The sequence below is a fragment of the Porites lutea genome, chromosome 4 (genome assembly GCF_958299795.1).
Source record: "Porites lutea chromosome 4, jaPorLute2.1, whole genome shotgun sequence".
NCBI lineage: Eukaryota > Metazoa > Cnidaria > Anthozoa > Scleractinia > Poritidae > Porites > Porites lutea.
In genome coordinates this window covers 37,725,253-37,750,281 of record NC_133204.1, presented here as the reverse complement: position 1 = coordinate 37,750,281, position 25,029 = coordinate 37,725,253, and the positions used below count along the sequence as shown (strand labels likewise).

The 25,029-nt window shown below is 38.1% G+C and overlaps 2 protein-coding genes across 6 annotated transcripts; both read left to right on the top strand.

The window, feature by feature from the left end:
- Window positions 1–3,210: 3,210 nt before the first annotated feature.
- On the top strand, window positions 3,211–6,219 carry LOC140935597 (uncharacterized). The gene is made up of 3 exons (XM_073385163.1): window positions 3,211–3,373; window positions 4,090–4,149; window positions 5,415–6,219. The coding sequence occupies exons 1-3, from the start codon at window positions 3,289–3,291 to the stop codon at window positions 6,056–6,058; spliced, it is 789 nt and encodes a 262-aa protein (XP_073241264.1). The 5' UTR covers window positions 3,211–3,288; the 3' UTR covers window positions 6,059–6,219.
- A 2,169-nt stretch (window positions 6,220–8,388) lies between these two features.
- On the top strand, window positions 8,389–23,769 carry LOC140933486 (uncharacterized). Of its 5 annotated transcripts, none has more exons than XM_073383061.1 (4): window positions 8,389–9,003; window positions 13,525–13,917; window positions 14,282–14,442; window positions 14,823–15,027. In XM_073383061.1, the coding sequence occupies exons 1-3, from the start codon at window positions 8,505–8,507 to the stop codon at window positions 14,410–14,412; spliced, it is 1,023 nt and encodes a 340-aa protein (XP_073239162.1). In that variant the 5' UTR covers window positions 8,389–8,504; the 3' UTR covers window positions 14,413–14,442; window positions 14,823–15,027. The 5 variants fall into 5 exon arrangements, with proteins under 5 accessions (XP_073239162.1, XP_073239158.1, XP_073239163.1 ...); XM_073383057.1 differs by lacking the exons at window positions 13,525–13,917; window positions 14,282–14,442; window positions 14,823–15,027 and adding exons at window positions 15,373–15,873; window positions 15,992–16,147; window positions 16,488–16,735 and having other exon boundaries at window positions 8,390–9,003; XM_073383062.1 differs by lacking the exons at window positions 13,525–13,917; window positions 14,282–14,442; window positions 14,823–15,027 and adding exons at window positions 17,328–17,711; window positions 18,064–18,231; window positions 18,545–18,701 and having other exon boundaries at window positions 8,392–9,003.
- Window positions 23,770–25,029: the final 1,260 nt, after the last annotated feature.

The following is a 25,029-nucleotide window of genomic DNA, read 5'->3' as shown; positions in this document are numbered from 1 at the left end:
GACTGAGCTTCGATTGGCTCCAAAAAACTTGAAAGATGAAGGTTAAGGGAATATTTTTACACGGGTCTAGAGAAAGCGGAAGTACCGTCAAGTTTTTGAAACAATTTAGGATATAGGACGTTTCATTGTATTGCGTTGCCTACGGCGAGAAGACATGTACACTGTAACTGCCACGCAAACTTGTTGGCAGGTTCAAGAAAGCTAAGACTCATTTTTAAGAGTAATGACATCTCCTGCGACTCGCTCGTATTTTACCTCCTCTTCCGGCAGGTGTCTCGAAATCTACCCGGTGTATGATGTTGTTTTATATAAGACACAACTTTTTCCGGACTTCCCTCAGGGAGTGCAATAATTTATATCATTGATGTTGAATTTAATAAAGCAAAGTGAAGTGTTCCCACTTATACTTTTTCTTGGTTATCACTTTTATCTAATGATTTTTAAGCTCAGTAGTAATAAATTATCGATATTGTCAAACAATCAGTTAGAGCAAATAAATGCTTGTAAGATGCTGAAAAATTTCTATCATTTTTCATTTCCTTTCACTTGTATTTTAACACATGTATGTTTATGTCCTTACGTAGACTTTAAGGATGTGCAACGGCAGTTAAAAAGTTACACACACACACACACACACACACACACACACACACACACATTGGCACGCAACAGTTTCTTCCCTTTTTTCCTGGACGAAGGCAAGCCAAATCTACATAAATCTTCACCATAATACTCCTTTTCAGCCTAAATGCCCCCGATCTTGTGCAACAATATCGCATCGTTTCCGGTCAACAAGAAAAACTACATTTACTTGACATAACATTTAGCCCTGAGTTATTGGATGAGGCTGAGTATGATCAGAAGAATTATGTACGCCAAGTAGGGTGTTATCTGCGTGGAGACAGAACCGCTCAAGCTCTGCATGATTCTTCAAATCATAAGAAAGCCGAATCCAATTTTTAATTATTTCATTATTCATCCAAAATATTCCTTACTCTAGACACTCAAACTATGTTAAGTTCCCTGTCTTCATCATTTTCCTTTTCCTCGGCAAATTTAAGAGTCATATTTTAAGAGAGTTATTGTCATCCAAAATTTGCTTAGTCTACCCTTGTTTATAGGCAGTCGTTCGACTATTTCGCCCCTGCAAAACAGACGTTTTTCTGCTATTTTTTCAACTTCCATCAAAACAGCCGAGCTTAAACAAAAATTAATACCTTGTCCCCAAGGCTTCTCAATTGTCGCCCCTTTAATTTTTTCGCGAAAACCTTCGCTATCGATTGCGATCATTTTACTAGATATCGCAAACTTCCTCCAAATTTGGTCAAAGTTTGCTGGTTATTATGAAGCTGAATTAGCCGAAAATAATTTGAAACAGAAAATTGGGTTGAATGAATAATAATAAATTTACGCTTCCAATTAAGAAATAAATAATAAATCTGGGATATTGTAGATGTCTTCCTAACATCAATAAAGGTGCGCAGATGCTGGAAAGGTTGTGATCCTTTTGTGACTGGCTTATATTTCACCTGCATTCGAATTTTTCTGTTAACAAGAATTGGTATATTTACATGCCTGAAATGGGTTCAGAGACATTATTAGACCTATGCAGTTGTAGTCCAGTCATTCTGTAGTTCTGTAACATGAAAATATGACATATCATTACCGAAAAGTGTTGAGGTTATAACATGTATTATATGGCTACAATTATAGCACGTGCCCTCTGATTAGCTGTTTTCTTGTAATGACCTGGCATTATTTCCTTGTAATGACCAGGCATTACTATCTAGGTGTCCAAGGCAAATACAATCTGTGTTTTACTTGATAGTGGACATCCTTATGGACATCCATGTTATGGTCAGCTGACAACTGTCAAAAAGAATATCCACTGAGCAGAGTCACCTGGCTGTACACCAGTTGTTGGTTTTAATTGATCACAGGTTCAGGTCCATAATGAAAAGGCCATATAATAAATAACTTATCAACCTCGTCTGTTCGGTCATCACTGGGAAATCTCAGACCTCGACTTCGATGTATTGAGGTCAATACGGTCTTATATTTCGCTGTAATGACCTCACTCTCGGTTAATAAGTAGTGTGAAATCAGTAATCAATACACATTAACATGAATTATCTTCCACTCTTGTTCTTCTGTCCATTTACGCCTTGGTAGTTAGTGGTAAATGTCGTCTAATAGGCTGCGAGTATTCTCTTACATTTCTTTTCAACGTTACTCCATTGGTATCGCATGTACGAGATCCGCGATGAACGAGGGCGTAACTTCGTCTCTTTCACCACCCCTTTTTGTAACGGCGTTGTTTGCAAACGTGTTTACTGGGATGAGAACACGACGGATTTAGAAGAAAAGACGGATTGCAAACAGTCTATTTAGTATACGTAAAACAATGGTATCAGCTCCGGTATCAACAATGTGACTTCGTTGCATAGAGCAATAATACAATAGGATCATCACAAATAACAAAGAAAAGAAGGAGCAATTCCTTTCTCTTGGCATGTTAGACTCGAAAAGACCAGGAAACTTTGTCGCCGCGTTAGCAGATGTTTGAACAGCTGACAAAAGAAGCAATGGACCCTAGGAGCTCCGTGTAACCAGGAAGAACGAGTGAAGGCCGGTCAAAGAGATTTGACAGAGGAAACTTTGATCTTCTAAATTCTTTTGGATTATTTCGCCTTTACGCTCCTTTGGTAGTCAAGCTGCAGCCTTTACTTTCATTCGCAGGTCACGTGATAGTTAGTTTAAACACCTGAAGAGAACTCAAGTATCCTGCTTTTTGAATCAACAAATACATCAGGTGTTGGTAATCAATTAATAGGTTATTTTTATCCATAATGGGAAATTCTTCCTTTATATAATCAATCGCTAACAATCGAAAATAAATCGTGTATTGGCGCGCAAGTCATTTAGAGTGAAACAATCATACTACTGTTGACATTTCTTTCAGGTTGCTTTTAACATTGGAACGCCCCAGAGCTGGTAAGGGCAGTTCGAAATGGCTTCAATTGGAAGACTTAACCTGTTTCTGCTTATCAGTTTTCGTGGGTCATATTATAGGTATTTGTTGATCGTGACAATCTTTCTCAATGGACAATTCACCTTAAAATTTCGTATGTTCATAGCACATTGGAAAGTACCGGAGAAACTGAACCGAAGTCCGTACGACAGGTCACCAGCTTCTTTTGATCATTTAAAAGTAAATTACATCATAGAGGCTGCACGTTAATTTTAGATTCACTATTCGTGCGTTGGAGTTTGTTTTGTGTCTTCACCATGAAGGTGGCGGCGATCCTGTGCTTATTTTTATTGACTCTTGTTTCGGCACCTGTGTGGGGTAGATCAGTAAAAACGAAAGATGGTAAGAAAATATCTTTTCTTTATTACTTCAAAAAGGGCTGTACTCAAAATAAAGGAAACTGTGGCAATTTTGGGAAAAAAATTTCAACTTTCGTTTGTGCATCTATCAGCTAACAAGGCAACATATGCCAAGGAAATATACTTAACAGAGTTTTTTTCTAGTTCGTGCCTATATAAACTCAATCAGAATCTTCGTGTAGCTACCACCCTTCCCCATGACGGTATTGTTTTCTATCTATACCACCTACTGTTTAGTAAGATGTTTATTTGCAACTGAAATCATCAAGCAAGAGATGTTTGTGCATTTCAAATGTTTTAATGCCTGTACTTTTAGTTTCACATTACATGCCACACATAGTAAAAAATCGCGGCATCCCCGGTTTTACGCTGTTAAACGTCTCGAATACTAAGACCTGAATTGGGACAACAAATGATGTCTATCGAGATTAAGATGTCGTCGGGCTATACTTAAGTTTAGAAAGAAAATCTGTAAAAAGTAACTACAATGAAACCGTTTATTTGAGGTGGTAATTGTACAATCATCTTGTATTTCCGAGTTGCTTTACTTTTTTTTGCTTAAATTTATTAATACAAATAAGAGAAGGAAGTAGTGAAATTAATAAAAAAGAAAAATTGAATCGACACATAGTAACTGGTTGAATTGTTTTTCTTATGTAAAATATGTATAAATTGTTTTGTTTTTCTTTTGAATTTTAGCAACTGAATTAAATAGAAGTGAAACTAAGGATTCACGTGAAAAAGAAGAGTCAAATGGAGGTACGAAATCTCGATTGTCTCTGCGAGAGTCTTTCAGGCCGTGTCATAAATGCTAAGAAACCCACCCTCTTTGCAATATGTAAAAGGCAGTCTCATAGAGCAGAACGAGCTGCGATGAAAGAAAAGCTAGATTCTTAACAGTTAACCACAAGTACTGAGGGCAATTAGGAGGATGAAAGAGCTACGTTAAAGATATTTCTAAATCGTGTTATATAACCGTTTTCCAGGAATAATGGTCAGTGAACAACACGCCTTGAGCTTGAGTGATAGCTAGCAGTTAATATAATCAAATTCAATGAACTGTACCTCTGGACAATTACTTGAGTCGTCGAAGTCTTAACAATGCTTAAATAACTAGTTTAAAAGCTTCTGCATGGGTTTTATCAACGTATAGAAGTCGAGCCTTACTCCAAAGCGTAGGTCGCTTTTGCGTGATGTGTGACTGCATTTGTTCAAGGACCGTCTTTTTTCTCAGCCCTTAAGGTGCATGCAAGTTGCACAGAAAGCCGCCAGGAAGGACTGTATAGAATAAATATCCAAAAAAGGCTGTCATAGTTTGTAGAGTATACCTCTTTCGTATTGTTTTCCATGTTATTTACATAGATGGAGGCTGTTTGCCCTAGCGGTCTGGTTAGTGTGCTGGAATCGTAATCCGGAGGCCTCGGGTTCAATGCCCACCCTAAACGCAAGCTGGATTTGCTCTCGTTAGTTCTGAGTTCGATCCTCGGTCACCCTTGTAAATAGCGAACTCGGGTTTGCCTCAGACGAGTTGGGATTCTTAACCTTATGGGCCACAATGAAAACTACTGGTTTACCATTAATTGTGCGACCTCAATAAAGTAAATTTTTGAAGGCATTTTATAGAGGCTAGTAGGAACAAATTTGAGTGTGCGTTAGCATTGCTGGTAGTTACCCAATTAAAATGAGCTATTCTTGTAGAAGGGTCTATGCGTACCCTCCTCCACAAAATTAAGACTTCTTAAGTTAATTTCCCCTAAAAGTGGGACCCTGTTATCCATTTTTCGAAATAGCACCTGTAGATCGCATTGTAGTAGTGTCTGGTAAATATTTGGTCTGCCAAAACGTTTTTATTCCAGAAATGTCTAAGAGAGCAATCAGAGAGTGTTCTGATACATTTACACATGCTAGAATTATTAAGAAACTCAGTGCTCCTGAGACAATTCTTTCCGTCAAAAGTACTGTGTCAACAACAGCGACCAAACATGATTCAGACACTTAATTCCAGTCTTTATTTTTTGATACAGAAATCAGCGATGCTCAGAAGGATGCCGAGGCAAATAAATGCACTTGCGAAATTCCAGAAGATGACAATCAGCAGAAATCAAAATGTGAAGAAAAATGCGATTGCTCCAAACAGGATACCAAAAAGTGCAGGATAGATACAAAGAGCTGCAAATGCGAACCAGGAGGTAAAAAGAAAAACATTCAGTGCCTGAAAGATAAAGATGGGTTAAAAGGAGTTGACAAAAATACAAATGCTACCAAGAAATGTAACTGCCAATGCAGTGAAAGGTCCAGAACGGGAAAGGCAGCTTTTGCCCAAATGTCCGATGACCCCTCTGTCTTGGCTGTTGCACCACTATCTCCTCAAACCAACATTGGTCAGGGAATGCGCAAAGGAAGAGGATCCAAGAAGTGCTGCTGTTGCGACTGCTGCCATGATTGTTGCTGTCACTGCTGCGAACCTTGTTGTTGCTGCTGCCACTGTTGCGAGCCATGTTGCTGCTGTTGCTGTCATGAGTGTTGCTGCCCATGCTGCTGTCACTGCTGCCATTGCTGTCCATGCTGCTGCCATTGCTGCTGCAAGAAATCGGAACCGTCCGATCAAATGGCTCAAGCGATCAACCCACTGATAGCTGGAGCTCACGCAAAGCCACAGCATCACTAAATGCACCCACAAGTTTCCGAAAAGAAGTTAATGGTTGCACAACCATCACTACCTATTATTAAAAAAATGTCGCCGAAAAAAACTGTTATTGCTACATTAAGAGATACCTAACATTTGTAGTGGATATTCAGAAAAAAATAAAATCTTTGTTCTTATCGTAATTTTGTAGCCTTTTCTGCCGAAAGTTGCGAGAACGAGCTTACACATTCATTCGAACAATTGCAATCACATCAACATTGCTTGTTTGTTCGTTTTTTTCATTAGTTCTTTGCCTCTAAAATGGTTGTGTCTTCGCTTACCAGACGAAACACGTTTCGTTTTCTTCACGTAAAATCACGACAACCTTTTTCTTTGGTTAGGAAAAATTTGTGTCAGCTTATTAGAATTTAAAAAAAATGTTAAATCCAACCTAAGAGCGTATTTTAGCAGGGAATGTTGTGACGGCCGTAACGGTCGTGGAAAAGTTGGATAATTCTATCTACCAGGCCCCGGTTGTTAAAACGTTAGATAGCGCTATCCACTGGGTAAGAATGTGTCCACTGGATAGAGCAATTCGTTTTCCTAATACTTATCCGCTGGATAGGGATTTATCCGGTGGATAGCGCTATACAACGTTTGAACGACCGGGGCCAGATAAATAGCGATAGTTGTTAAACCTGGGGGGAACCAGTTATGCTGTGCTTGGGATAAAGATTTATCCTCAGTAGGTAGCACTCTCCAGCTTTTGAGAAACTGGGGCCAGGTAGTATTCTTCATCTTCAGCTAGACACCAAAGGTCTCTTGGGCTTCACAAGAGATGATTTTTGTAATGTTTTTTAAAATACGTTTTAAAAAATGGATTTACTGAAAACACATAGGGATATACCCCGGATGAGCGCAGGTGTCTTTTTATACGTAGTTTTGCAGTGCGGTCGAACTCGAAACCATCTCTATCACATTCTCTGGACATGTAGCGAAGCTTAAAGCTTAAAATAATTAAGGCTACACACAAGCGCTGTATCAAATCTTGGAAGAATTTTTCGTCTACACATTTGCGACAAACAAGTTTGTTGGGCAGTTTCCTTACACCAAAATGACAAGAAACGACAGAGTAAACCATTTTTTTTTACAATATTGGCAAGATGGGCGTGTATAGATTGTTCAAGTCTTTAGATGAAAACAGGTGTTGAAGAAACGATAATTGCCTTAACTGGTACCTGCATAAAGGTCACTTTGTTTTAACACACGTCCATATGATATGAGAAGTTGATTTTAGGTTTGTTTTTCCAAATAAGTAACAATAAATTTAGCACACATACAATTTGTTAAAGCGATAAATAACAACATGACCGAAAACATGACCAATTCTTAGCGGATCGGCATGGAAATTTTATCTCACCCATTTCTTTCAATTGTTTGGAAAATGTTGTAGCAATTCCCATTGAAATCTTTCATGAGGTTGTTCGAAAACCACAGAACTGACTAAACTACCGAGTTTAGACCTTTCCGCAAAGATCAAGAAACTAGCTGATTCTGTGGGTGGAATGTTTGCCCAAAAAGGAAATGCTCAGCTAGACTGTTAAGGAGTTTATTTTATTTTATGACAAATAAGTAGCAGCTGATATCTCCTCAAAACTTCCTCTTCCCTTGCTTTATTCTTGTTCCTCATTCCAAAGTATCTGTTTTAAACAGTCATTCACAGTTAGTCACATCCATCGTGTTGATCAATTAATTGCTTTATCACCGCAATTATGGCGTTTGATGTTCAAATTGCTCCTTTCATTCTAAGAATCAGCAGTAAAAACAATAAATAAACACTTATTTTAAATTGAACTTGTTATCACTTTTAGTAGTTATGCTTAACAGCTTTTCACATTTTGCTACCTCAGCTTTGCGGGAAAATTGTGACACCCGTCAAAGTTTCACTTAAACTGCTAAATAGAAGCCTCTCTTTAATTCGCGGGCGCGTTCGGCGGGATATTCAGGTGTCTTTTTATCGCTTGAATGAACAAGAAAACCTAAAGAGCAAGCCCTGCAAATTTAATAAGAAAAGGAGGCAAATCTCACGCAAGAGCCAGTGACTGGAATGTGGTTTTCATTTTCATTATTGTCGTTGATGGGGAAGCCATAGTTGAAAAAAAAAATATGATTCAAACTTTAGAGAGATTTAGCGTGAAATGGGGAAACTAAATATTTAACATTGTTTCCAAATATGGAAATAATGAGTTGTCACCCTGTTTACTCATGATCAGTCATCCAGTCGAACAAAAGAAGAAGTAATCGTACAATAGAACACCCTAGCCAACCAGATTTCAAATAGTAAATATTTTAAATCTTACCTAATTTCAAGTCATTTTCGAGAATCATAGCTTATGAGACAATAGGACGAAGCGAGGCGAGTTAGTAACGTTGTTTACGATATCAGAATTAGTTGCACCTGAGGCTTAGGAAAACAACGCAGCTAAAGATGATGAGGACTACCGCACTATTGGTAGTTTTCACATTATTCGTTATCTTCTATGAAGCATCGGCAGTACCCGTCGCATCGTCATATAATTTAGAAAATGAAAATGTTATGGACGTAATGGAGGCCAAGGAAAAGAGCGAAGAGGTTGGAGATGATGAGAAGGAAGATGAGGAGTCCGAAAAAGAGGATAAACATGATGATGAAGAAGATGAGGAGAAAAAAGATGACAGTCCGAAAGATGATGAGGATTCCAAAGATGATGAAGAAAAGAAAGATGAAAAGGAAGAGGATGAACAGGAACCTGACATAAACGAGGAGCAGAATGATAGCGAGTCTTCCGGCGAGGAGAGTGTTGATCTTGACTCTGATCATCTTGTGCTCCAGGGAAGTGGTAGCGGAAAAATCAAGGGCGTAGTGATCGACGATTCGGAGAAAGAAAAGGACAAACCTGAGAAGCGATCAGTGGACAGTCAGAAGAAGTCAACAAAAGCAACCCAAGGTTAGATTAACATTGCTCGTTATTTCAATTGTTTACAATAATGTCATGTTAATTGCAATTGTTACGTAAATTGAGAAACAAATTCACGATCAGACAACTCAACTGGGAAAGTTTAAAATGACAAGCTGGCCACCAAAATAAAAAGGCTATTTGCGTACATTTGGGCCTTCATTTGGATAAGACTTTTAATTCCTGGAAGTCAAAATAAAGAATTAAAGATAAAATCAAATTGTGAAGACAAAACTATTAATATTTTATATCACTTTTACGCATCGCGGTTGTTGTGACACCTGAATTTAGGTCAGTTTCCAAACAAATCAAATCTTTTCTCTATTTATATTGGTAACATATTCAAGCATTAAAGTTAGTTCTTTCAACGCGATTCTATGTAAGTTTAAACATTAGAGGTTGATAAATTGCCCTTTTGTTTGTTGAAGCGTTAGACTATTACCAGTTTACGACCACCTGTTCGGATGAGACTACTTTACTTGTTCACAAGTGAATCGCGTTCGGGTTTGCCATGTTCGGGTTTAGACAGCGAATTTCAGTTTAATTTCTTGCTATGAAATAAATGAATTAATTTTAGTGAAATAAAGATAAAGCGAATGACGTGGAATGGGCTTTATATCATCAAAGTCCCTTTCACTGATTCGTGATGTCGTAAACTGATAAAATCAAAATATGAAAAATGAATAAGAGAGCACAGTAAGTATGGTTAAGAGCTGATCTGGACTAAAAATTGAAACAAAGAGAAAGGGAACTGCCCTGTACAATTAAAGTGGTGGTTTTCTTAGTCTTACCTATTATTTTTAGACTATGGGAAAATATGGTGGCGTGTCCATAATTATTAATTTACAAATAACCTATTCATGTACAAATGTTAATCATTTTAAAGCAAGACGGGCGAAAAATTTACATTCGGCTAAAAAACTTAGAGACAACATAAACAAACATAACAACAAAAGTAAATAGCAGTTAGAAATAAGATACACCTTGCATGAACTAATGATATAAATTTGCATGTTATATTTTTGCATGTTGCATGATCCTATTTGCATGACACAGTCCAGGGTAAACGTTGTGGTTGCTGGGGTGAAGCAGGAGAGGGGTGTGGCTGCGGCAATTGCTGCGGCGGCTTCGAATGCCCTCACACTTGCGGAGGCTGCGGATGTGGCTGCTGCCCGCAGCTTAACTTTCCAGTTACGTTTGGTGCATGTGTAAACAATCCTTGCTGTGAATGTTGCCAGAAAAAGCCACCGAAAGGCAAATGCCAGTGGCCTTGCATGTGGCCATGTTGTTGCGAATGCGATCCTCCTAAGTTTAAATTCACGCCATTGAAGCCCAAGCCGATGTGCCACTGTCCTAACGGTCATGGATCTTGCTGCGGAAAGAAAAGCCAAGGTGAGTTCATCTCTTTGCTGTTATTTAGATATCCATACTAACCGATGCACGTTAATTAAATTTCTACATGCATATTGACGCAAAGTTAAATTCTCATTTCTGGAAAGAAAAGTAGATCTAAGAAGACGGAATTCATCAGTCAAAAATCGACTGACCAGACTATTTCAGGCTCTGAGTATTTAACGTGTATGATAAAGTGATTCCTGTGGCAAGTTGTGAGAAAAAAACTCAAACCAAGGAGAAGACGTATTGAACAAATTAATTCGATGTGATTATCGTTTTGCAAGCTGTGTTCGACTAAAGTTAAAAGACTATTGAAACGCAGAGATCGATATCTTATCTTTAAAGTAAATACAAGGTTAAACTAAACGTAATATAATTCCACAACGCAGGTCCAACCAAAAGAAGCGCCGTTGAAAAGAAATGCGGCTGCGGCGGCTGTGGCGGCTGCGGTGGCTGCGGAGGTTGCGGTTGGGGATACGGATATGGTGACTGGGACCATGGTTACGGATACGGATTAGGACCTTGGGGTGGATATGGCGGATATGGACCTTGGGGTTATGGATCTTTTGGAGGCTACTTTCACGGTGGACCTTTCCCATTTTATTAGGTAAGTAAGATGATTCCAGCACTTTTCGAATGCTCGAATGAACTTCTCCTAAGTAATTACCCTTGAAATTGTCAGATTGGTATTCAGCGTCTTAAACCAGTAGCCGATACGGTTTCTCTAAGAAATAATAGTGGTGGAGCTGAGTAGTCAGGTAATTGGGCTTTAATTTCTTGATTTTGTGAAACAGGTTCGCTAGTTCACCTTTTATTTTAATACGAAACGCTGACAGATAATGCAGGTTGCGACTCCTCACATCTTGATTTTGCGAGAAGTTATCTCAATGGCCTTGCAAAAGACTGCAAAATTAGGAGCTTTCGAGTGAGATCAATCACATTGGTGTTTTAGCTATTTCATGCCTCATGTCACGGTTTTCTGAAGTAGTAATCCACCTCGATTTGATCCCTTTCGTTAAGGAACACTTCTCAAAAGGGAAGATAATTGGATTTTTTTTTCACACATATCTATACAACATGAATTATTCCAAAGCTGTTGTTAACAAATTTAAGAGCAGCAACTCATAGTATATCTAAACTGAGTATTAAAACGTGTTTGATCTAATTAATCAGGCAGTTCGTTCGAAAACTTACAATAATTTATCCTCCCCAAAAAACATCAGAAAACGAACGAAAGGGTCAAAGAATGCGAAAAACTCACTAACAGCTAATATGCTAATAAATGTGCTATTTTTCTTTCAGCTGTCCAGTGAAGTTCTGCGCAAGTCATCTTGAGAAGAGTGGTTGCAAGAAGCACGCCCGGTCAACGTTTTTGTGACTTTTTATCATGAGAACCTATATCCAAGTGATTATACTTGTAAAAAGAATACAAATATTAACAAAGAATTTTTTTCCAAAAAATTGGGAAACATAAATAATTGATGAGAGACAAAGACAATGGCGTTTTTGATAATCCAGTAAAATTGTGCTCGCGAAAATCTATTTTTTGATACGATTTTATCACACCCATGATTTCGCCATTCCAACACTTTGCATGCCAGAAAATAAAACAAATCAACTTTGTGGTGTCTCGTCTTCTTTTTCATTCTCCTTTACCCTCTCTTAAAAGTACTTAGACACTACTTAAGCTATTTTTCGTTTTTAGTTATTTCATTATATCATTTGTAGTACGATCTGAAACAAGCTAGTTGAAAGAATGTAACTGTAAACATTGTAAAGAAGTCAAGACCACTCCGTTAATGTACATACTGTGTGTTATTCTGACAAATGAAGGCTATCATGAACGCTGGTCCTGTGCGTATTATTCGTATTTCTCGTCGGCTTTTGGGTATAAACTGGTCTCGAGCTCACTGTTAGAGAAGAACAAAACACCTGGAAAATAAAAGAATATAAAAACCTCGTGATGGAGGTTTCGCTCTCTCATTAAAACCCGTTTCTTGGCAGAGGCGTATGACTCAAAAGAAGTTGTTCCAAAGTACCACGGCGTCTTAAATGGTACATTCAACTGGGACGATTTTTAAGCAACCATAGTTAAAACATTTTTTTCTGTCAAAAGGAACCAATTACAGCTTTAGGTACTTTTAAGTTTCGAAGAACGCAGTGATCACTATTTTTCAGCATTGAGAAGATGACTATAATTTATTAATGATAATTAAAACTAACGGTAACACCTTTTAAAAAGCCTGTTACCTTCAAACATGGCTCCGTCATATGTCGTTTTTTTGACAAAATATACATCGTGCAGTGAATCGAACCCGTCAGGTCAATTTTAACTTTCACAATTGCAAATATTATGGAATTTCAAAAGCAACAACAAATCACATTCCTAAAGGAATCGTAATCAACGTATGTTCCGCTTAGGATAACTGGCCTCGAGAGATATGTTCTTTTAGGCTTTTTTTAACATCATTTTTACCAGTTTTGAAATTATTCTTTCACGTAACTGAACAGTTTTGGAAAATAAAATCTGGAATATAATACAGGCTGTCGAAAGCTGCCCTGCCTTGTTATAGTCAAAGACTATTCATTTAACACTTTTGGATCATTTCGAAAAACCGAAATGCGTTTTGTAATGTTGGCTTTTAAAAATACATAATGATATCACGTAAAAATCTCTCGTGCATATGATACTCCCATACAAGAAGGCTGAAAATCTTTACAAATAACGCTCCCGAAGAAAAGAATAACCAACGCCTTAAAAAGTAGGTGTGTACCTCAAACTGCTGTCCCTGGTAACAGCCGGCTCGCTAGCTACTCTTCATTCATGACGCTGGTGAGTATGTTGTTGCGATCTGCTCTTTTCTTTTCGATTGCTTGCTTTGACAGAAACATAGACAGGGCAGCTTCGTCAAAAAGAATTTCCACACCTGTTTTCATAATTCAACCAATCTGCTGCCAAAATGATGGCAGATAGGGAAAGTCGTTTTAACGAAGCTGGCCTGCTTATGCTTTTCTATTGACTTGTTCTTTTTGTTTTACTGTTATATCTTGAACCTTATCGGACTTTAAATCAGTAAGACAAGGCGTTAATTCTCTAAAATGATTCGTTCCCACCAGACCGGCGTTCATGTTGTGGATGTTGTAATTGTTGTGGCGGCTTCGGATGTCCAGAATGCTGCCATCATTGCTGTGGAGGATGTTGCGGCTGCGGTCACTGCGATTCCATGTCGTTTCCAGTCACCTTTGGAGCATGTGTTAATAACCCATGTTGTGAGTGCTGCAAGAAGCCGCCAAAGAAAGGATATTGCCAGTGGCCTTGCATGTGGCCCTGCTGTTGTGAGTGCAAAGTTCCCGAATTTAAACTGAAGCCACTGAAACCCAAAGCGGTTCCCAAGGATTGCCACTGTTGCCATGACTGTTGCCACGACTGCTGTCATTGTTGCCACTGCCCTTGCTGCCACTGTTGCCATGGCTGCCACTGCTGTCATTGCTGTCGCCGAAAACGCGCAGGTAACTATCAAAACACTTTACAAAATTCAAGGGTCGGAATCTTGAATTACCCATAGCAAAGGTTCTTCTCCGTGCTAGAAGTAGACCACCTGGCAAATGATGTTCTCCATGCCTGATGTAGATTGCCTGCGTTTTTTCATTTTGGGAGAGCCACTAAGGATTCAGATTTTTGGCCAGATAAGTGTTGCAAAAAGAGACAACTATCGAGTTCCTTAAGTACCTATTTTCAGCAACCTATACACAGAACACTCGTACTACTTACTTAACAGACAACTTCTGCTTCATATTTTGGGGGCCCCTCATATCGCCCATGAGCAAGAATTTACTGCTGACAGTTGCTTTGCTTTTTCACTTCCTATTTTAGGAGGCTGTAAAAAGCGTTGCTTTCTTCCCCAGATCGAGACTGTTGAGCCATTACCTTACGTCTTCAATCCCGTCTTACCTCTTTATTATGGAGCACCCTTACTGCCAAGCTACCCTTATTACTACTTCTAAAGTGGGACGCAGATTTATTTATCGCGAGAGGTTTGTATCCGCATCATCATGAAGTTACATGAAATTTGTTACAAGCACTGGCCTAATGTAAAATTGAATGACTCATTTGTATGAAAGGGAAATTTTAAAGAATGGTTGCTATTTGTCGTCTATTAGTGGCATTCATTTTTATCCCCTAGATTGAAAATAGCCGATTTTTTCTCATAAGCAACAAAATCTTGTTTAGATGTCCTTTTCAGCTTATATGATAAATTTGAAAATTGAATGTAGTGGGTTTTTCAGTTTGAAAAGAGAGACTTGTCTTCGTTTCTTTTCTTTCATTCATTTTTTTTCTCTTTCTTTCCTTTTTTTGAAATGGTACTTATTGGGATAGCTGTTCACGTAACCATTTTCCTTCGACTCTCTTGCAGGGTGCTATTGAAGAACAAACTGCCGCCTGATGAAATGAAATAAAATGATGCTGTATCTATTAGTGACCTGCTGGACGTTTTAGATAATTAGTTTGTTAAATTGAGACACTTTAAGAAACTATAAAATTAGTAAAATTATTAAGATTCTAAGACCGGATAATAGTTTGTTAAAAATAAAGCGAAGAAAAACTCAAGTGAGTACTTTTAACAATGAAAATTTATACATTAAAGTAAATTCCATTGCATTAGAGTAAATTAAATCTTAGAAAAATAAAATAAACACAAAACGTTTACCTTTGGTTCAGTTATTTAACTGGCAGTATAACTGCATGTTCTACTTGATCGGCATTATTGTTAATCAAACGATCGCTTTGTATATCATGTATCTTGTCTTGAATAAGCCTGTAAGCATTTTCACATCATCTATTAAATTCTGGTAAACTCAAACATTTAATGTTGTTGATAGCTATTCCAAATGAGCTTTCTTGGATCTATCCTGAGATTCATTCACACACTTATTCATTTGTTTGTTTTCCATTCTTTGTTACAGAGAAGAGATGCGGATGTGGAGGTTGTGGAGGTTGTGGAGGTTGCGGAGATGCCTTTGATTCTGGCGGCTGTGACTATATGGGAGGCTGCGGTGGGGCCCCTGGAGGTGTTTACGGACCAGGAGGCGGATGCGGAGGATGTGGATGTGGTGCTGGACCTAGCTGCTGCGGTACAAATGACTGGTGTGCTGCTGGTACTATGTGCGCCAACTGCAAAGGAGGTTTTGGTCCTCCCATCACTTGTTCAGGATGTAACACTGGCTGTTGCCCAAGTCTTACTTTCCCTTGTGCTTTCGGTGCTACTGTCAATAATCCGGGATGCGAATGCTGCAAAGAGAAGACACCGCCTGGAAAGTGCAAATGGCCATGCATGTGGCCTTGCTGCTGCACCTGTACTCCACCTAAGTTTGAGTTCAAACCTCTGAAACCCGAGCCTGTTTGTCATTGTCCTTCACCACACAGCCATCACACAGCCTGCGGACACCACTGCCTGAAAAGAACAGGTTTGAATCTCGAGAAAATGTTTATCTACTCTCGTTCACAGATGTAATAAGCTTCATGCTAAGTTACCAATTTATCAATTTCTTCTGTATTAACTTGTACCATTTCTGCTGTCCTCAGCTAAACATGGCCCAGTTAAACGCAGCTTGATGGAAGAACAGCCTGCCGTTTATATGCAGTTTCCTCACAGTTATGGCTATGCACCATTCTACAATACACTCTACTATGGTGTTCCAATGATGCCTTACCCAAGACAATTTTAAAAGCATCTGAAAGGTAGGCAAGCAAATCTTAGCATTCGGCCTTGATTGTTTGTCATTTATTGACAAATAATAATGATAATAATAATAATAACAACAATAAGGATAAGGAGAATGGTAATGATGATTGATGTTTTGTCTATGAGGATAACTGTCAAGAAAATAATTTGTCCAGCACGAAGCTTCCCTTTATTAATTACCTGTCACGACTAACTAAGCCTATTATGAGTCTAAGCGAGACGATTGTTAGAAGATTTATAGTAAAGGGGTTTTCTTTGTCTCAATGCCCTGTGACTGTTTTTTGGTTTGTTTAAAAGAATTAACCTGGTGTCAATGTCTTTCCGCTTTCCTTTTAGATACGACATCAAAATAAATGAATGCAAGGGACATCCATTGTTCAGAGGAAACAAAAGTTTGGCCTCCGTCTAAACGAGAAATTTTCATAAAATGATGAAAAAGAATGGACGATCGTCTCTCCAAGCTGAACATTTAAATTCTAAGGAAAAAACACATTGAGAGGAAATATCGTCATATGTAACGAATGATTATTTACACATTTTTAATGAGAAATTTGGTCAATAAATTGAACAAAAATTTAACATGATTTTATGTGTCTGGCATCGCTACCATCTAACTCCCGATGATCCCCATATCAAGGCAATGGATTTAGTCGTATTGCCTCTGCTATTCTCATATTCGCCTTTAGTGCAAATTACGAATTTACTTGAGGTATCGATTGCGTTTACCCACGCAAATGACCATTTTTGCTCCATCACTTCGATAAATTAATTCAACAAGGTTATAGGAGATAGATGCAAACATGCGGAACTCTCGCTGCTGTCCCAAATGATGCGTAGTATTTTCGAAGGAATCAAGACAATGTTAAAGAGTTCGAGCTGAGCATTCTTATTCCGTTTATCCCTGGCTGTCTAATTTCGATGCAACTTGGCGATAACATCTATTGTTTGTCGCCAAATTAGAAATCTCTCAAAAGGTACGGCAGCATTCGACGACAACCAACAACCTTACAGTCCCCTTGAGGTATACTTCTTCTTATTTGATTAAATTACAGTATATTACCGTAGTAAGTAGTTGATTTGATTTAAACAGAATAACACCAGTAAAATAGCAGTTTTCAGGAAAAAAACAGCCTTCAAAAAAGGCTAAAAATTAATATTGCTTCTATTATTTCTCAGTAAAACGACAATGTTGTGGATGTGGTGATATGGGGTGCGGAGGCTGTTGTGGTCCAAATGACTGGTGTGCTGGGGGAACCATGTGCTCTAACTGCAAAGGAGGCTTCTACCCACCTATAACCTGCGGAGGTTGCAATACCGGCTGCTGCCCCGGCATAACATTCCCTTGCGTCTTTGGTGCCTCTGTCAACAATCCTGGATGCGAATGTTGCAAGGAGAAGACACCGCCGGGAAAGTGTAAATGGCCATGCATGTGGCCCTGCTGCTGCACCTGCACTCCACCTAAGTTTGAGTTCAAACCACTGAAACCCGAACCTGTCTGCCACTGCCCTTCTCCACACAGTCATCACACAGCCTGCGGACACCACTGCCTGAAAAGAACAGGTTTGAGACTTTCACAAATACCCACATTGTACTGTCCAATATCACACAATCACCACGCAGCCTCTGGATCTCAGTGTTTAAAATCAAACAGTATGCACCTTGTTACTAATGTTTTCAACAAAGGACAAACAGCTTTTTCTTCCCCAAACGAATTTTTTTTACCTTCTGTAAGAAACGCTTGCTAGCACAACCATATGAATGCAATGGGACACATTGAGAAAATCTCATTCATTTTAACAGCCATTTAAGGGAGCAACTGCAAGAATGAAATGAATTATTGCGACTGAAATTGAAATTGATATCCCTATTTGGAGTTAGTCTCGTGAACGATATCCTTTTGTCTTATTCCCAGGTGGTAAAGGGCCGGTAAAGCGAAGCCTTTTGAATGAAGGCCCCTCTGCTTTCTTACCGACGCCTTACAGTTATGGTTATGCACCAATCATCAGTCCATTCTACAACACACTACCGAATATGCCGTACTAAGATGAGCCCAATGAGCCTACTTTCTCTTTCAAGCAAGGTAACAAGTCAAGACACGTTAAATAATTCAGTCAAATATTAAATTGTTAAAAAGTTCATTCAATCAGGTAAATGGATTCATAGGATAAGGACAATTTGATTTTACTTTTTCACAAGACATGCTTTTGCTATTTGGTTTGCCATCTTCATTCAAGATGAGATTCTTTGAACTTTTATGTACGTACATATACATTTTGTTCGTTTATCACAAGACGTTTCGTTCTTAGGCCTCTAGCTTTTTTGTACGGCAAAAATCTGTTAGAGACTTAAGTCACTTTTTATAATCATTGATGCTCTTGTTTTTTTTTTTTCAGATGAAGGCATTTTGTGAATGATGAAAGATGGAGGAATGAGTCGTGTTAGCTCCGTTGACAGAAATTGCTCCCAAAGGATTTATATTTCCTAAATTACGAACACTCTATTATATTTAAGAAAAATTGCAACAGCTTTGAAAAGCTTATACACTTGCCGATGAAATGTGAAATAAAATGTTTGTGAAATGAATGAGCTTTTTGTGTGGTGTTTAGTGTTTCGATTAGCCTTCATATTGATACACCAACATTAAATTCATGAAGTACGCAGGAGTTCATGGAAACACGCCCCACACTCATAAGGTACAGTGTACTCATGGCCGCCATGCCGAACAGAAGAGACACCATCATTCCATTCTCACAAGGTACATATATTACGTATCAGTCATAATGTTACACTTCATTCTGCTAACCACTTCTTCACTAAACCATTTTTCTCTTAACATATTGAAGCTTGCTTGAAATCTGACATAAAATTGACTTAATGTCTTGCTCTGCATAATCTCTGTAAGAAAATGTAAAAAATACTAGAAAATAAACAATATAGAAATAAAAGTAGAAAAATAATAATAGTTATAATAATAGTAATAATAATAATAATAACAATAATAATAATAAGAAAAATAAAACTAATAAAACTAATTGCCATTTGTCCAAACTAAACTTGTGGTAATTCTGTATCGAAATTATAATTAACCATATTAATACTTTTTCAGTTAATCATAGAACGAAGAAATTAGGGAGTGTTTAGTAAAATCCTCCTTCTTTATAACGTTACGAAATCTGTAGAAGAGATTTTATTAATATGTAATTTGTTATGAATCTGCAAATTGTACCTTCAGACTTCCAAGTTTAATCAATTTGGTTATTTCAATAGGTAAGCGTCATTTTGGATTCGGATGCGGCTTTGGCGGATATGGCGGCTTTGGAGGATACGGTGGATTTGGTGGATGCGGTGACTGGTGCGCTGATGGAACCATGTGCCACAACTGCCAGGGTGGTTTTGGTCCTCCCATTGGTTGTGGAGGTGGATGTTGTGGTGGCTGCGGAGGTCTCACTTTTCCATGCACGTTTGGTGCTTCCGTTAACAATCCTGTCTGTGAGTGTTGTAAGGAGAAACCACCCAAAGGAATGTGTCAGTGGCCATGCATGTGGCCATGTTGCTGTCAGTGTAAGATGCCTGAGTTTAAGTTCAAGCCCTTGGAGCCAAAGCCAGTATGTCATTCTCACTGTCATCGCAGAGGACACAGTCACAAAAAATCCAGTACGTCTTGTTATATTATTTTTCTCAAAACGCCCAAGTAAGTATTAACAAACAGAATATCTTCTACTACTCTAGAGCTCTGAAAATAAATAACTTAGCGATGTTAGAGTCGAGGACCTTTGCCGATTAAATTCGAAATCGAACGTTGCGTTAAGATTACAGCTTTGAAATTGAATAGCATAGCTTAAATATCTTAGTGAAAATAACGTACATTTTAAGCAATTTTGGATACATTTTAACGAATCAAATTCTATTAACCCTATATTTCATGATATGTATATTTTTTGCTGATATTTTCTTCTTGTACTTTATCACAGGCCAACATGTACAAGCCCCCTTCAAACGTAATATGATGCGTGTAATGACAGGAGGTGAATCTCCACAGGCTTATTCTCCACTCAATGTTCTTCCTCTGCCTAGTAACCATTTTCCAAACTATCAGCACTTTTTCTCAGTAAGCAACCCTGAGGTTAACGCGGAATCGCGCACAGAAGATAACAACGATGTCCAGAACCCTGAAGACTATCCCCAATCCGATGAAAGGCAATTTGCAGCTGGTTATCCTGCATTCATTTCGCACCCAGTTCCACCCGGACGCGGTTTCTTTCCAGGAAGCAGCTCTTCATTTATTGGCCGTTTATTCCCAGGAGGATATTCTCCATTCAGCTTTCCAACAGTAAACGGCTTTCCGATTAGACCACAAGCTTTCATGCAAGCTCCGAAGACGTCTGAACATTCAGGAGCGAAGGTAAAGGGCAGAATGTCTAGGACGTGGACGAACTTCCACTCCCTATAAGGGAGCAAAAGCTTGCCTGAATATAAAAATGTCCCTAAATACGACATATCCTTCCTTGAATCAACATAGTGTAGTTATAACCAAACGGACCTGTGAATCAGTCACCAAAATTACCGACGCAAGCAGATGTTTGCTCGGTTTTATCTTTATAAACAAATTTAAACAAATTAAATTGAGTCAGTTAAGGGATACAATTAAGTCAGCTTAGGGATAGAATTTTTACTCTTTTTCTAGATAATAATTTTTAGATTATGCAGTAATATGTAACTATCTTTTAGTGTAATTTTTATGTCTTAATCTCTTAAGTATTTCTGTTTTTTTTCTTGTAATATTAAAATTATAAAATTATAATTAAGAGGGCCACAAGTTTATTAGTTGTCTAACTATTAGCGTATAACTATTAGTTTATAAATAAAGTTTGATTGACTGATTGATGGATTGATTGATTGATTGATTGATTGATTGATGACTTCCTCTAACAGGTTTCAATCAATGTTCAAACCGGTATGGATACGAAGAGGCAAAAGGACTGGGAGAATAACATTGAAAAAGAAGAGGACAAAATTGAGGGAAAAGAGAAAGAAGAGTGAAAAAAATTTATTGTTGTTGTTGGCTCCTGTCTTTAAGTTATTGTATTCTGTAATATCTACCTAAAATATCGAAATAAAGACTTTGCTACAAATAGTTACGGTTCAATCTTTGTATATTAAGATAAAAACTAATGCATGTTGACTCCTACAGTTCAAATGGGAGAACTGGATTCCATATAAATGGTAAAAAACTCCTGTTGCTTTTTAAACGTTATTGTGAAGAAGTAGTTTTATTTACAGATACTATTTATTTATTGATATGTATGTATCGTCTGTTAAGGAATTTAATTTGAAATCATTTGCGTCAGTTTTCGGTGTCGTCAAAAGCCGTTACCGCTTGGAATTAAGTCGAAAGGTGAAGAGAAAACGAATTGTGTAAATTATTATTTATTATGATACAATAATCTAAATCTGCTTCGGATTCTTCTCTTTCAGACAAGCTTTAACTTGCCCAAAGTATTTCATTTAATTTAAAAAGAAAAGTCAGCGATCGATAACAAATATACTATATGCTGGAAAACTCCAAAAATTAAATGTTTAGACCTTGCCAAATTAGCTTTTTACTAATATGATTTAGTGGTATCGTATTTGTTTAATTGTGTTTTATTTCTTTATATATTTTCCCTTGTTATAGCAAAGCGATGTGGGTGTGGATGTGGATGTGGATGTGGAGGTTGTGGAGATGCCTTTGATTCTGGCGGCTGTGACTATATGGGAGGATGCGGTGGAGCTCATGGTGGTGTCTACGGACCAGGCGGATGTGGTGGATGTGGATGTGGTTGTGGACCTAGCTGCTGCGGTACAAATGACTGGTGCGCTCCTGGTACCATGTGCTCAAACTGTAAAGGAGGTTTCGGTCCCCCAATCACTTGCTCGGGTTGTAACACTGGCTGTTGCCCAAGTCTTACTTTTCCTTGTGCTTTCGGTGCTACTGTCAACAACCCTGCCTGTGAATGCTGCAAGGAGAAGACGCCACCTGGACAATGTAAATGGCCATGCATGTGGCCTTGCTGCTGCACCTGCACTCCTCCAAAGTTTGAGTTCAAACCTCTGAAACCCGAGCCCGTTTGCCACTGCCCTTCACCACACAGCCATCACACTGCTTGTGGATCACATTGTTTCAGAAGAGCAGGTGTGTAGCAGATTATTACATTCCTACAAATAAGCAAAACTACTCATTCTATAATAAGGTTTTTTACAACAGTAAGATAGAGCAAAACGCCGACGATATCGATGGAAAATATGTATCTGTGTTCCTGTAAAAGGCTTTGAATAAAACCTCCTATGAATGTCTTAGTATCCAATTAACTTTAGTATCCGTTATTCCCTGTTACGCAGGTAAAGGTCCTGTGAAACGAAGTTTGATGAAGGAACGGTCGCCCAGACTCATGGCAGCTACATTTAGGCATGACTATTCAGCATTCTACAACCCTTTCTTTTATAATGCTCCAAGGATGGTTTTTCCGAGGCTATTTTAAAAAGATTTTAAAGGTAGATTCATTAACATGTTTGTGTAAACTAGACAAAAACTTGCAAAATGACATTACTGAACAATAATCTGTAGTCTCCTCATTCATTCTTGCTCTATCCTCATCCTGTTTAGGTTCCCTCGTTTTTATTGTAGAAACTCTTTAGGATCGTCTCTCGATAGCGCTGCCCTTCAGCCAGGGTGATGATAAGCTTTACTTACTTAAGATACAAATTGAATATGAAAAGTACCTCAATAATAAACACTGGGCAACTAGACTTCCGATTCAAACAAACGCCTCCCTTACCAGGTAGCATTAAAGATAAAGACATGAATCTTTGGTTTGGAAAAAAAAGGTACTTATAAAACTCAATATGAATATAGACCATAGTCTTCCTGAAGACTTCCTATATCTTTCCCCCCTTACTCCCAAACAAGAAGCAAGACGGGAGGGAATAACATACTGTTGTTATAATAATAATAATAACAATAATAATAATAGTAATAATAATAATAATAATAATAATAATAATAATAGTAATAACAATAATGATAATAATTATAATTATAATTATATTATTGCAGTCATCATCTGTCTTGTCATTGGGTAAGAGCCTACAATTTTGGAAATCAGCGCAACTTACAGATCAATTAGTTATCTGTTAGTAGATTAGTGACTAATCTGTAGGTTGCGCATACAATTCATGGTTTCCATCATCAATGTCAAACTGTGTTCCATGCGATGCTGTGTTTGTTCTTAATTTTCTTCAAAAAAACATGATGAAACCTTCGGCCATGATTTTTCCGGATATCACTTAAACCTCATGCAATAATTGTTTAGAAAATGCTTAGAACTATACTGCCCCCTGATGATGCAGAAAAATATTTTCCCGCTTTCTTTAGATGACGTACATAGATGGAAAACTGGGATTTCTTCTACTTGGCAGCTCAATAGCCCCTAAATCAAGGAAATAAGCCTGTAAGGATCATAGAAGAAATGAAGACTTCACAAAGCGGAATATGATTCCAAGGAGATACATATAAAAAATAACACGAATTGATTGTATGAATTACTGAAACGTTGAACAATAAATCAATTCAAAATTTGAATATCATTTGCGTGCGTTTTTTCCTTTCAGCGTATTCTTTTTTAACTCTCTCATTCCCAGTATGTCAACCCTTTTTCATGTGAAATATAGTTGACTTTAAAAAATACTACACATATCAATGGCATTTCAGGTCGTGCCTATTCATAGTTCTGATCGTTTTAAGCTAATATGTAGTATCTAGTGAGTGTGTGGCTTGGGTGTGTTTTTAAAAATCACGCGAGCTGTTTCGTTGTTAAAAATCTCAATAATCTGTGGTCCATTGACACCCCAATTATCCCGCCTGAAATCTAATCATTCGTTTTATCTTCTTAATGATACTTTGACCGTTGGATTAAGTCTATCAAAAAAAGAGAGAAAAATTGTCTTATGCTTAATGTGATAGATTTCCTAGCGTTCCTAACATACGCCTTTGTTCATTCTACCCATTATTCTGTAGGTTACCCCATTTGAACCACTATCGAAAAAAAACGTATTAATAAGTATATTAAAGATATAAGGTGGCGATAGCAATTATTACGTTCATACCAGCCTGAAGCCTGCCGGTTACATCAATCAACTTTAGGGAATCAGCCATACCCCTCACTCTCCAATTCAATTTGTTTGTAGATCTAGAATTATCCACTTTAAGATAACTTTTAATGCAGGGGCAACATAATAACCCTCTTCCCTTCACTTCAGTAGCCTCTCACGCAGACGTACGTTCATTTGGCCCTTACAAACTTCTGCGTGGGAGGCTTGAAACTTAGCTTCCTCGAGCGGTTGTTATGCAATGATCTAGGACCTGGCCCATCCTGTGATGTTTGAGATGTATCTGGGTTTCCCGGGATTATATGACTCACAATGAACAGAAATGCATGTGGCCAATTTCTTGCCTAATGGAGGCCTTCTCTAATTTCGGTCTCCTATTGATATAATGTCATCATTACAGCCGTGCCATGAGGTTATGGTGTTAACAAAAAGGACAGGATACAGTAAAAAGATGATTAGTGAGGAAGATTACTATTTGCCGTTCACTCTTAGCCTATCTATACTTCATTCAGTTTTAGGGAGACGCCAGTCTTGTGAGGGATGTTGTGGATGTTGCAGTTGTCCAAATGACTGGTGGGCGGGTGGAACCATGTGCTCCAACTGTAAAGGAGGTTTCTATCCACCAATAACCTGCAGTGGGTGCAACGCCGGCTGCTGTCCTGGCATAACATTCCCCTGCGTCTTCGATGTCACTGTAAACAACCCTTGCTCAATGTGACACTCATTAAAAATG